The sequence below is a fragment of the Salmo salar genome, chromosome ssa02 (genome assembly GCF_905237065.1).
Source record: "Salmo salar chromosome ssa02, Ssal_v3.1, whole genome shotgun sequence".
In the NCBI taxonomy this organism is placed as follows: domain Eukaryota; kingdom Metazoa; phylum Chordata; class Actinopteri; order Salmoniformes; family Salmonidae; genus Salmo; species Salmo salar.
In genome coordinates, this window is record NC_059443.1 from 42,988,455 (window position 1) to 43,002,004 (window position 13,550).

Sequence of the window (13,550 nt, forward strand, 5' to 3'; positions counted from 1 at the left end):
TAAAGCGTTCCCTTGACACTCTCTCCATTCTAACAGGAATGTTCATGAGTAATTTGCTCACTCGCTCTTTCTCTCCCTCTCTCTCTCTCTCTCTCTCTCTCTCTCTCTCTCTAGACATATCCGGATCCACACAGGAGAGCGTCCTTACAAGTGTGACAAGTGTGGGAAGAACTTCACAGTGAAGTCCACCCTGGACTGCCACATAAAGACCCACACAGGTCAGTGTGTAGTGCACAGTGTGTACTTCCACTCCATCTGATCAATAGGAGGGAACATGAGTTAAAATGCCGCTGCTCTGTCCCTGTTAATTTAGTTTAAATGATGTTAGGGTTGTTACTACATTCGTCACAATATGTTCTCAATATGGTCCAACTCTGTGGGTGTAGAGTGCACTTTGATTCCACCATTTAAGAGTTTTATATTACGTAAATCAATCAGTAAATGCAGTGAAAGAGGGCCTGTACTCAAAAACAAGAGTTTATACACTTCTTGGATGCGTAGTCCTAATTTATTATGAACAATATTTAAATCCGCCTCATTTGCATGTCTTATAATCTAACGGCGCCGTGGGGGGTAATTGTGCCCGATGATTTATGGGACGGAGTTGTAGGTTTGATCGCCCGGCGCGAGATGGCAGCAGAAAAGTTTTGTCAGTCGAGGGATATTAGGAGATAATATCTTCTCACACCTTGTTCTCTTTTGGTAATTACTGTGGTTGACACTCTGACCCTGGATCAGACACACTCATTCTCCCTGATTTTAATGAGAAGGCCCAGACATTAGCTAAGTAGGCCTCATACTCCCAAGTTATTGTTGATGAGCTGTGGGTTAGTGTCCTCTTTAGCGACGTCTGAATTAACTTTTGGAACGGCAGTAATCAGAAAAGTGACTCGTTTTATTGGTGCTCTAGGGGAGAAATCGAGGAAAAGGCGTCTGTCAGCCAGTCAGAACGGAGGTGCAATACATTCGTCAATGGAACAATGACGTTCAAACACTCAAGTTTCAAGTTTTTTGAGAATATTTTTTTCTTTGTATTGATTCACGTCAATCTAGAGTCACAATAAAACCTTGGCGGCCCTCACCCGATCCCAGACCTCAGCCACATTATTGCAAAACCTACCACTATGTCAAATAATGAGAATCAGTGGTACACTGTAGGGCTACATACTATAGGGAAAACAAGAAGAAACCTACCGTTAACAATGCTATCATTCTGTTGTTCTCTCCCCTGTAGGTCAGAAGCTGTTCAGCTGTCACATGTGCAACACGTCTTTTTCCACCAAAGGGAGTCTGAAAGTCCACATGCGTCTCCACACGGGCTCCAAGCCCTTCAAATGCCCCTTCTGCGAGCTCCGCTTCCGCACCTCAGGCCACCGCAAGACCCACATCCAGTGTCACTACCGGCCCAGCTCAGAGGGTCGGAAGGCCAAGCGAGCGGCATCATCAAGAAGTAACCAGAACCAGCAGCAGCACCCAGCTCACCCAGAGACCCTGCACCCTGTGGGCCTGCTCCAGGCTACTACCACAGACCATAACATTTACCTCCCAGCCAACCAGGTCCTCACAGGCCAGTTTGACCAGAACCTGGTGCAGCAAGGCCTGGTGGGCCAGGCTATCCTGCCTACCTCCATGTCAGGTAAGGACTCACTCACTCACATCAGGGTTGGGGCTCAATTCCAATTCTGAGACTGAAATTGTTTGCGGTGAAGAGGGGCACGAGGGGTGTTGTACGAAACAAAGTCATCAGCGATTGGATCATCTCTAACCAATCAGAGTACACATTTCCAAACTGTCGCTTTACCCACTTGTGTTCTGTCTCTGGCCCAACCCATCGGTTTCTGGACCAATAAGTCGGCACCAAATGTCTGGGTAGTCTGGGTAGTCAGGCAACGTCTTTCACGCCTGGTTCAAAAGCAAGACCGATGTTCTGCAAATATTGAAAAACACTTTTCCTGTAGTTTTCCTCGTGTGAGCCTCATGTCAACGACAAGTTTCCATCTTATGTAGACTTACGGAAAATAAGTATTTGTTCAATCCAATTCATTAAGACATTCTAGGCTACGACTACAGTATGATGTATCTGTTAATTAGTTATACAGACTGGGATGGAATAAGGAGTCTGAAACAACATTTGTGGAGTCGGAAAAGCATCAACACTTAAGAGTTTAAATGTTTTGACTGAACTCTGGCTCACTTCACCTCTAATCTGTCGTTTGTTCAAACTGGCGGTGAGGAGGAAGCCATCCAAAAAAAAGCAGCCGTGAAATGAATTTCCCTCAGTGCTTGTTCGAGAATCGACGTAGTAGCGCTTCGAAATGGCTTCCACGCACCGTGCTCATTGCTGGCACACAGCTACGCTTGAAGCCCCCTAGTTCCCTTGAGGATCCCCCATTGGATGATAAGTCACTCCGAGCCACTCTCCTCTTATCTGTCCGAGCAGACAGAAGGCACATCGAGCAAACACAGAAAAATCGGAATTATTACAATTCGTTTTTTTATGATGTGAATCTGCATTAAATTAAATGATTGAAGTTATTTTTCAAAGTCCCACACCTTATATTTTGTTTTATGGTGGGTTTAGAGGCTAGACACTTGAACTGGGCACATAATGCATTTATAAGTGACATTTTTCCAGAATAGATGGGTGTTGGTGATTCATTTAAGTGATAGAAAATGGCTGTAAATATCACAGAATGGGAGTCTTGCTTTTTATAACAGCCCGTTTTGTGTTGTGTATAAACTTAATGACATTTTGTGCCTTACTGATGTTGTGAAACTTCAAATAAATATCCAATTATCCAAGCTTGGGACAATATATGTCTTCTGATCTAATCGTGTGGTTTGTGATTGTATTGTAGCGGGTGGTGACCTGACAGTGTCTCTGTCGGAGGGTCTGGCTACTCTGGAGGGCATCCACCTCCAGCTTACCTCTGCCAACCTAGTGTGTCCCAACGTCCAGATCTCTGGCATCGACACCAGCAACATCAACAACATCACACTGCAGGTAATGAGGGGGGTGTGTGTCCGCCAGTGTCACCTACTTCTCGCCCTCTCTCTTTCCTCTCTCTCCTTTGCTCCACCTCTCCTCCCTTGGTTCCCTCGTTTTCACCATCTGTCCTACTCTCCTCTATCACTCTCCCTCTCTTTTTTCACCTCTCTCTTCCTCCCTCTCCCTCTCCCCCTCCCCCCACCCCACTCCTGTGTTGACTCATTGGGATTCTCCCATCCCCTCCAGATTGACCCAGCCATCCTCCAGCAGGGAGGTCTCCTCTCCCACGCCCTGACAGGAGACGGAGGCCTGACTAGCCACCCTGGTTCCCACCTCATGGCCACGGGAGACCACTTGGCTCCCGGCTCCAATGTGGTCCTGCACCCGCTCACCAGCCTGGCCCTGCAGCCCTCCGCCATCGGCCCCGGCCACGTCACCATGGGCAGCCTTGGCGAGCACGACAACACAGGTGCATGGTGGTCCCGTCTGCTCCGGGGAACTTTGCATTTCTGTTCCTATACTAACATGATCACTCAGGAGAATTGAAGGGATAGTTCACCCGGAAAGTTCACTTGTTTTATGTTTATTAGTCAACTGTTACTACGATCCCATAACATTGTGCATGTCAGCAGTCACGTTTTGAAGATGGAGCATTTTCTGTACAAAAGCAAAAACTGTGATGCCTTTTTGATAATTTTTTTTTTTTTCTCCTCAACTTACCTGTTCCTTCAACGGATGCATACATTTTCTTTGACAAAACGGGTGCATGGTGCTCCCGTCTTCTCCCCATACCTCTCATATGCGTTCCTATACTAGCATTGCCCACATTTACATGCGCACAGTATTCCTGATAGTAGTTCATAGCCCGCTTAAGGTGTTATCCGGGATAAGCTGTTTACATACACATTTGAAGTCCCGCTCATGAGTATCCCTGTATCCATGAATTAACAGAATATTCCTCATTAAAGGTCATATGGGTGAAATGGAATAGTAACTGAAATCTGGACACTGACTTTGGCCTATAACCTTTCACATGTAACGTAATATAATTTGAACTCCAGCAGAATGATGCATTTCTGGCAGTGAAATTATACAAATGTTCATTTTGTCTCGGGAACAGGAGTGGAGAAATATGGTTTCTTTCTTTCGGCATCTCTTGAGAAAATGTGACTGCGTGTGTAATGTGTTGTCTTTGACACTGTCATGCAAGAAGACAGTATTTCAACCACATAAAATATGCAACCAAGACGAACAGAAGTCTTTCCCGAAACGTGTTTCGTCATTTTCTCAGCTTTTAATTTCCTCAAAACCGGTCAAACTGATGCCATTTGGACATTTTACACAGGACTGTTTTTGGAGTTATTGCGTTTTTCTCCCCGGTCCATAAACGAACCAGACAACTTTACTGGTGTTTACTTGATTACTAATGCATTCATTCTACCGATGTAAGACTTTCTGGTGAGCCCCGTTTTATTTAGTCTTCTGGGGCAACATGTTATGACAGAAGAGAGGCTGCGTGTTTCAAGCTTTAGTTGACAAATGGACTACCAAATGTCGGAAATTATAATATGGCCTAGCAAATGTCTGATTATTATTATTTTTTTATTATAGTAAATTAATTATAGTAAGCAAAATTATTATGGTGGATAGAGCTGCGCAGGTAGCCCACTTTTTGAAGTGATTTTGTTTGACAATCAGATGAAAACATCATCACACAACACCCATGATAAGCAAAACTCAGCCTGCGCAGACCGCAAAAACAACAGTAAACTGATAAGATTTTTACATGCCGCATTATCCCGTCGTCGATCAGCATATCCCAGGCTTATCCGGGTTTCTCATAACCGGGATGCAAGCCTTTATTGTAAACGGGATTTGTTGTTTATATGCATCAACTCAAAAACAGAATTCTTGAGTATTGTGAATAATAACATTATCACTCAGAATAATTCATAAAGTTCTGGATTTTCCTCGAACACACCGAATCCTTTTGCTTCCTTGCAGCCAAACTCAAAATGGGTAGATGTTTCACTGAAGTGTTTTTTTAAAACTAATTTATGCAGCTGACCGTGTCTCTTCCCTTTTACTCATATCCTTTCCTCTCTTTTGGGCCCCACAGCTTTCTGTTGTTTATATGAGTGTCTGTGATGTGTGGCCCCCCGAGAGGAAACTGTCACGATGAGTTTGTTCCACTGCCATGCTTTCACATCAGCTGGACCTACTTTGACGGTATAGGGTGTCAGCTTAAGCCATGGGGGGGGGGGTGGCAGGGAGAGGAGAGAGGAGGGAGGGAGTAAAAGAGGGATAAGGAGAGGAAGGATAAAAAGAGGAGAGGATAGGAGAGAAAAGAAGGAATGGAGGAAGGATAGAAGTGAGGACAGTCAATTAGTTAACGATGACGTCTGTAACTCCCTGTTTTCTCTCTTTCCCCCATTTAGGCTCTCATCAGGACCTGAGCCATGTGATGAGTGCTCCAGGCATGGTGTCCAGTGGGGCTCATGGTGCCCAGGAGATCACCCTGACCATCAACAACTCCAGCCTCACCCAGGCTCTAGCTCAGGCTCAGGCCCAGGCCAATGCTGCTGCTGGGGGCAACACTGCTGCAGGCAACCACCCCCAGGAGATCACACTTACCATATCAGGTAGACACACACAAATGATCTGTCCCTGTTCTCCATCCTTTTCCCAAAGTGTACGCCTGCACGCTCCCCGACATGGATTTATCAATGAAGGAAACTCTCCTGCTAATGCTTTCATCAATCCAATATGCTTTAAAATATGCACTATGCAGACATTTCTCTGCCATTTCCTGGTTGCTTTTAAATTCTAATAGTTGACCTAATTTCAGTTTATGTGACAAAACAAGCAAGTATAGTGTAGCAAATCATAGTATCATCTAAACCGCTGTGAAAAAATATTTTCAGCTGTTTGAAGAGTGTGTGCAAAATCAAAAGTAAAAGACTCAAAAACGAACCTTAAGAAAGGGAAGCATAGAAAAGGCACACATAGAACACATCTACTGCTTCTTAGGACGTGCTTTCAATGAGATTGACAGATCTACCACACACATTTTTATGTGAATTTGGTCGGGTCGCCCAAAAAGTTACATATTGTAGCTTAAAATCTGACACAAGTGCACACTTTGGGAAAACACACACACAGCTACAGACAAACACTCACCACAGGCACTCACTCACTCATGCCCACACACACGTGGCAGCTAAACAAGCTGGCTCACAGGAGCACAATCATCTATTTGTCTCTTCACCTTAATTCAACAAACCAAGTATATAAAAAGGTTTCGAAAATCAAGAACTGTATTTTCTACAGTTGCCCTTGAGAGTAACACATATATTTTCATGAGACTATAATTGGTATACTGTCCAGATGCGTCAACAGCGCTTCAAGAATCGTGAGATACTCAAAATATGTATGAATAATTCACAAATAATTATCCTCTCCTATTCTCATATGTCGTTGAGGCACTCGCATTCCACAAAAATGTCAATTGACATACTGGACACACACACACACACACACACACACACACACACACACACACACAAGTTTGATTCATCCTCTTACATGGAGCCTTCAATACCCCAAACGTAATCCAGAATACCTACATCCAGCTTAGAATCAGTTCCCCTCCACTCTGCCCGGAATTCAATTTCAGTCGTAAAATTTCATTTAAAGTGCATCATCACAGAGAGGCAATTTCACAGTAGCCGAGTGATGCTGAGACTAAAAAAAGTTTTATGCCAAACAAAAACCAAAGCTTTCAAAGTTGCAAAGACGACTTTTAACAATTTCCACAGAAAATATTACAAAAACACATTTACTTGACGAACGGTGCAGATGCAAAGTTTGGTAACAGAATGCTGGCTTGTGCTTCTTGTGCCGTCGTTCTGTTACCAAGCTTTGCATCACTGTAAACAAAAAAAAAAACAAAAAAAACGAGAGATGAAGACTGCAGACATAGGATGAGCAAGAAGGGGCGGGAGGAAGATAATTGAATCACGTCACACTGGGCTGGAGATCAAATGTATTTTCTCTCTTTCTGAAGGTCAAGACCTCCTCCAGCAGCATGGCGCCCCTGGTGGCGGAGAGATGATTGGCGGGATCAGGCTGGCATCCCACCAAACCACAGGTGCCACCCTCACCATGGGAAATGACCACCTCCTACCTCAGAGCAACGCGGGCCTGACTGGTAAGGATTGGCAGCAGCACTGCTGTGTGTGTATGTATGTTTGCGTCTACTCACCCATTGTGCAGCCCGCTGGGAGCACACAGTGAAGCGCCTGTGATGTAAAGTGTGTTGAGTGATTTGTTCAGCGGGAGCGATGGAGAGCTGGGTCAATTAGCAGGCTGATTGCAGTACCTCTCAACGCTCATCACTTGTGGAGTTAAATCAACTTCTCTGAGCCATTGTCATCACTCTCCTCTCAACTCAAGTGGACAATATCCTGTGACAAACAATGAATAGGCATTGAGAGGAGTTGGTCATTTTACAAATGTATTCTTATTTAACAACAGTGAGTCATCTAATCGAGAGACATTATGAAAGAATGAGACGATAGTAAAGCTTTGGGTTAGATGAATGGAGAATTGTGTATTCGTATGCCAAGGCATAGGCTACTCTTCCTGGGGTCCAAACGCATTAAGGCACTTGCGTCACACATAAAACAACAGATAAAACAGTACATCATATGACATTATTACACCACTACATATCTATAAATCAAAACGTATAATGCCACCATACAACAATATTACGATGTACGTGTGTGTAGAGTTTGTGTCTGTTCCTGTGTGTTTGTGTCTCTTCACAGTCCCCGCTGTTCCATAAGGTGTATTTTTATCCGTTTTTTAAAATCTGATTCTACTGCTGTCATCAGTTACCTGATGTGGGATAGAGTTCCATGTAGCCATGGCTCTATGTAGTGCTGTGCACCTCCCATAGTCTGTTCTGGACGTGAGGATTGTGAAGAGACCTATGGTGGCATGTCTTGTGGGGTATGCATGGGTGTCTGAGCTGTGTGCTAGTAGTTTAAACAGACAGCTCGGTGTATTCCGCATGTCAACATTTCTTATGAAAATAAGCAGTGATGAAGTCAATCTCTCCTCTACTTTGAGCCGTGAGAGATTGACATGCATGTCATTAATGTTAGCTCTCCGTGTGCATTTAAGGGCCCGCCGTGCTGCTCTGTTCTGAGCCAATTGGAGCGGCAGGTAGCCTAGTGGTTAGAGTGTTGGGCCAGTAACCAAAAGGTTTTTAGATCGAATCCCCGAGCTGATGACAAGCTGTCGTTCTGCCCCTGAACAACCCACTGTTCCTAGGCCGTCATTGTAAATAAGAATTTGTTCTTAACTGACATGCCTAGTTAAATAAAGGACAAAAAAAAAAAATGGTAATTTTCCGAGGTCCCTCTTTGTGGCACCTGACAACACGACTGAACAGTAGTCAAGGTGCGACAAAACCAGGGCATGTAGGACCTGCCTTGTTGATAGTGCTGTTAAGAAGGTAGAACAGCACTTTTTATTGTGGACAGACTTCTCCCCATCTTAGCTACTGTTGTATCAACATGTTTTAACCATGACAATTTACAATTCAGAGTTACTCCAAGCAGATTAGTCACCTCAACTTGCTCAATTTAGGCCTAGGGGTTCTTGGTCATTCACATTTTTATGCTGTGGAACATAGTTGGCGAGATTCCTTGTAGTGGTGAGTGTGGGCACGCTGCTACGCCTAATTTCTCTTCACACTGTCACGTCACAATTTTAAATGATGTCTGCAGAGAACAAGTCAGTTATCTGGTGACCTCTTATAAAATGTGCTTTTTTTTTTCACGTATTTGCTGTTCATGTGGCGTTTTCAGGCATCTGCCCAATCCACTCCGTCAATTTCCACTGGCTTGCTCTCCTTGCGATTATCACATGCCACAGTGCATCATTCTACCCATTTGAAAATGCATTGCCAGTTCATTTTCAATGGCATGACACCAAAATGGCTTATTGAAATCTTGCAAGTATTTCTGTCAAGCTAAATTCTCACCTACTTCCTGTCTCTCCTGTCAGTCACCAGCCTGCCGTCTAGCACCTCCCTATCGCAGACGGCTGGCTCCCAGAGCCTGGTGATGTCGTCATCGAGCATGGCCAGCGACGGCAGCGTGACTCTCACACTGGAGGACACACAGGGTATCCTGGACGCTCAACCTCAATTCACGCTCAACTTCAACGCACAGGTAACCACTCTGAAACACACACACACACACAATCATGCACGTACACAACAGCACATACACAGGTAACCACTCTGAAACACACACACACACACAATCATGCACGTACACAACAGCACATACACAGGTAACCACTCTGAAAACACACACACACACACAATCATGCACGTACACAACAGCACATACACAGGTAACCACTCTGAAAAATACACACGTGGGCGTGCATACACTCACCCACACTCAGATATCTATCTTACTATACTTTTTGGGGACCAACAATTGATTCCCCATTCAAAATCATATTTCCCTAAACCTAACCACTAACCTTAATTCTAACCCTAAATCTAAACCTAACCACTAACCTTAATTCTAACCCTAAATCTAAACCCAACCACTAACCTTAATTCTAACCCTAAATCTAAACCTAACCACTAACCTTAATTCTAACCCTAAATCTCAACCTAACCTTAATTCTAACCCTAAATCTAAACCTAACCCCTAAGCCTAAAATATACTTTTTTACAATTAAGAACCACATCTTTACTATTCTTGTGAGGGCTTCTGGTACTCACAATTATAGTAAAATGTACACACACACACACACACACACACACACACACACACACACACACACACACTCACACTCACACTCACACTCACACAGTAACAGTGAGTATCTTCTCTCCATAGAGTCAGCAGTACCAAACTATGCTCAGTGACCAGGATCTCTCAGGACAACAGGCCGGCTCCACCCAGCAGGTCATACTGGTCAGTCACCACCCCCAGGCCACCGAGGGACAGCCCAACAATATTTACAGGGTCAGTCAGTCACTGTGTGTGTATCTGTACGTGTGTTGTGTTGTTAACAGATATCTAAGAAGGACCGGGCGGTGGGTAGGATAACGTGCGTGTAACGTGTGTGTTGTGTTGAAACCAGCTGTCAGAGGAGGGCCAGGCGGTGGAGAAGGAGGACCAGGGGGAGAACCAGAAGCAGAACCAGTGTTTCTACTGCGATCAGGTGTGTCAGAGCGCCAACACGCTGCGACGCCACTGCAGGCAGGCCCACGGCAAGGAGCGCTGCCACGTCTGCAGAGTGTGTGGCAAGGCCTTCAAAAGAGCTACTCACTTAAAGGTAAGCACGGACAGACACACAGTTGCCCACACACACACACACACACTGGAGACTGGACTATAGCATGGAACACACTGTCAAGTTTGCAGAGTGTGTGGCAGGGCAGACACACACACACACACACACACACACAACAGCATGTTTATATGTTGTATGTATTCCTTCCCTTCCCTGATAGTAGTTGCCCTGTCTTGCCCTCAGAGCAGAGTTCAACTCTGGATAATCGTTTCCTGTGGGACCAGCTCTGAGTACTCTTGGGTGTATTCTGGGTGTATTCTGGGCGGTGGGACGGGGTTAGGAGTGGGTTACAGGAGTCAAACGGCCGAGGGTTTCTCAGCGTTCAGGGGAGTTTAAACACAATCGCCTTAGAGGACTTGAGCACAATGACTAAAACCTTTCTTCTGCTGCTTCAGTTTCTGAAAGAGAAAGCATGTAGGGACTCTCAGGAGAATGATAAATCAACTGTCACTCTTCCCTCTCTCTGTGTCCCAAATGCCTACTGCCTCCTGACAGGGTAATAATAGCCCCGGGAGGAGCGAGTGGTAAAAGTTAACAGCTGAAGTCCAATTTCAGATTGTTTTTGGTCATTTTCTCCAGTGCAGACTTTTTCGCATCTGACAATGCTACTCATGGGGATACGGCTGCCCTAGGAAGAGAGGCTCTCCATTTAATATCTCCACCCCAGCACGTAAACTGTGGGAAGCTCTCAGCAATGAGGAGAGGCAGGAGCTTGACCTAATTTCTAGAGTTATAAGCAGAAGCAAGCCCCCTACAAGTTGCTCTCATCCAGCCTGAGAGCCATGATGCTCTGCAACTCCTCAACGTCCTCCTCTGTCCTTGGCTGTGTAGTGTGTGTGTGTGTACTGTGTGTGTGTGTGCGTGTGCGAGCGTATGACCGTCTTTACCTGATATAACACGTGTGATCCCCTGATGGTGTGTCTGCGTCCATGTGTATGAACAAGAGAGAGAGCATATTGGATGTGTGTTTGATTGTGCGTCATTCAGAGAGCGTTCGTGTGTGTTAAGATACTTCTATATCTTCTCTGGCTCATTGACGCCCCCCTCATTCCTTGCTCATCCTGATCCCAGAAGCTTTCCTCATCTCATTTACGGAATTAAACGCTCCTTTGGAAAGGGGGAGCACGGCTGGAACCGTATCAAAGCCTGTTCCGTACTAATCGGCAGCCCCATGTAACCCCAGAGGGGACATTTGGCCCATAGACTTCCCTGAAACTGGCTGATTTTCCATTTAGAGGAGTGGATACTTTGTTAGTACATTAAGCTTATCAAGCATCTGATGCAATTACGCAAACAGATTTTAGTTCTGGGTGTCTGAGATTAGAGAATGTTTAATTCATGTTTTGTTTTATTTCTCCACTTTACAAACTGTTGCTGGGTTCATTAACGTTATGTCATTTAGCGATGGAGAGAGACAAACGGCAACCGTTTCAGCAATAGTTAAGAGGGAAATACCAGTACTTTTATCAATAATGTTTAGGAGATGAGTAGCTTTTATTTAAAGGTCAATACTAGGGCTGCTCAAAGTGGGGCCCGCAGGCCAAACTTCACCCTGGATGACATTTGGCCCGCTAGACCGAAAGTTTGGGCGCATGTTCACACGCGCACATTCACACACACGCGCGCACACACAACCCTCACACACGTTTGTCTGTGTAGTTGGTTTGCTTGCTCAGACTTTTCTATGACTCTGGGGAAGTTATTTTACAAACTTTCAGTTACTGACTTTTCTTGATCTTAAAAGCAATCAGGGGCCTACTATACTATCCTTTTCATTCGTCACACTACCCTATGACGAGACTGGCCGCCTTGTTTCTTTGTTCATGACTAGACAGGAGTTTTCTTCAGTCTTCTTCATTAGACGTTGCAGTCTCTTGAGGATTCGTTATTAGACTGGAGTTTCTTGATGGGTTGTCATTGGACTTTGAGCTTTATTGATGGTTTGTCAGTAGACTTTGGGGTTTCTGGATGGTTCTGCATTAGAATTTTTTTTTAAAATGTTGGGATGGTTCATCATTAGACTTTGGGGTTTCCAATGTTCCCAGATGTTTTTTTTCTTCTAGTTTTAAGTGTACGCTGGCGCAGTTGGCGGGCCAGTTCTCGTGTAAATTGCAGATTTCTTTTAAACATATTTGCTATGTTTCACATTTTCTTCAGAAATATTTTTTGTTCTGTGTCCCCGGACCTTTGACCTCTTTCTCCTACAGGAGCACGAGCGTGTCCACCAGCGAGGACCCTCACTGGGCTCCCAAAGGCCCAAGTTCTTCAAATGCTCCTCCTGTGACAAAGCCTTCGCCAAGCCCAGCCAACTAGAGAGACACAACCGCACGCACACAGGTAATTCCACAAACGCGCGCACAACGTTCACTCGAATAAATCTCAGACTACTATTCTGTTTAGGACTATTGTACATCCCAGCCTTGAAGGAGCAAAATTAAAAATGTACCATATCCGAGTCCTCGACTAGAGTGACCTTCCATCAGGCATTTGGGACACTTCAAAGACCTTAGGAAAAACGATTTAATGTATATCCCTCAATGGCAAAATGACCAAATGATCTTCTTCAGAGCAAATCATGGACTCTCCTAAGATAAATTTAACACAACTCCGACACGACAAAGTAGGATGTGCATTTGCTTCTTTTGAATTGGGACCTTTTTGTTCTGGAGAGGTAAGTATTAATCTGAAGTGCGACTTGAACGTTTTGACTCGTTGGTACCTACTGCCTACTCTTATGGCTACCCACTCAATGGCTGTGTCAGTGGCAGGCCGTGGTGAGATTACTGTAATGTTGTGTGTTGAAGAGCCCACTGTGGCAGCTGAACCGGTAGGGGGGGGGTCCTGTCTTACCTATTATCGTCCCCAGCAGGAGAGACTGTAAGGGAGCTTGTACACACGATATGTAATGACATAGCCTAGCTTGTTAGCGTTACGTCAGCAAGCGAAAAGCATCACAATCACAACCGTCGCTCTTAGCGCTTCTTTAAGCTAACGGGGGGGGGGGGCCTCTTCGTACTGGAAATTGGTTTTACTCTCCATCTCCACATCAGAGGAGAGGCAGAGCCATTGTCTTCAACAAATTGTGTGGCTGTTTTCTCACAATGCAGTTTTCATGGTTTAGACTGAGGAAGAGGTACTTAATAATGTCCATGGACTTAGTTACAGACAT

The 13,550-nt window shown here is 44.8% G+C and overlaps 1 protein-coding gene across 2 annotated transcripts in view; it reads left to right on the top strand.

Moving 5' to 3' along the window:
* Window positions 1-13,550, top strand: part of LOC106583530 (zinc finger protein 236) — an 88,455-nt gene that overhangs the window by 62,723 nt on the left and 12,182 nt on the right. For both annotated transcript variants that reach the window (XM_014167831.2, XM_014167837.2), the window contains 10 exons: window positions 115-218; window positions 1,235-1,636; window positions 2,859-3,004; window positions 3,236-3,458; window positions 5,428-5,631; window positions 7,056-7,199; window positions 9,068-9,234; window positions 9,922-10,050; window positions 10,169-10,363; window positions 12,589-12,718. In XM_014167831.2, the coding sequence (XP_014023306.2) occupies window positions 115-218; window positions 1,235-1,636; window positions 2,859-3,004; window positions 3,236-3,458; window positions 5,428-5,631; window positions 7,056-7,199; window positions 9,068-9,234; window positions 9,922-10,050; window positions 10,169-10,363; window positions 12,589-12,718 (1,844 nt within the window). The remainder of the gene's footprint in view (window positions 1-114; window positions 219-1,234; window positions 1,637-2,858; window positions 3,005-3,235; window positions 3,459-5,427; window positions 5,632-7,055; window positions 7,200-9,067; window positions 9,235-9,921; window positions 10,051-10,168; window positions 10,364-12,588; window positions 12,719-13,550) is intronic.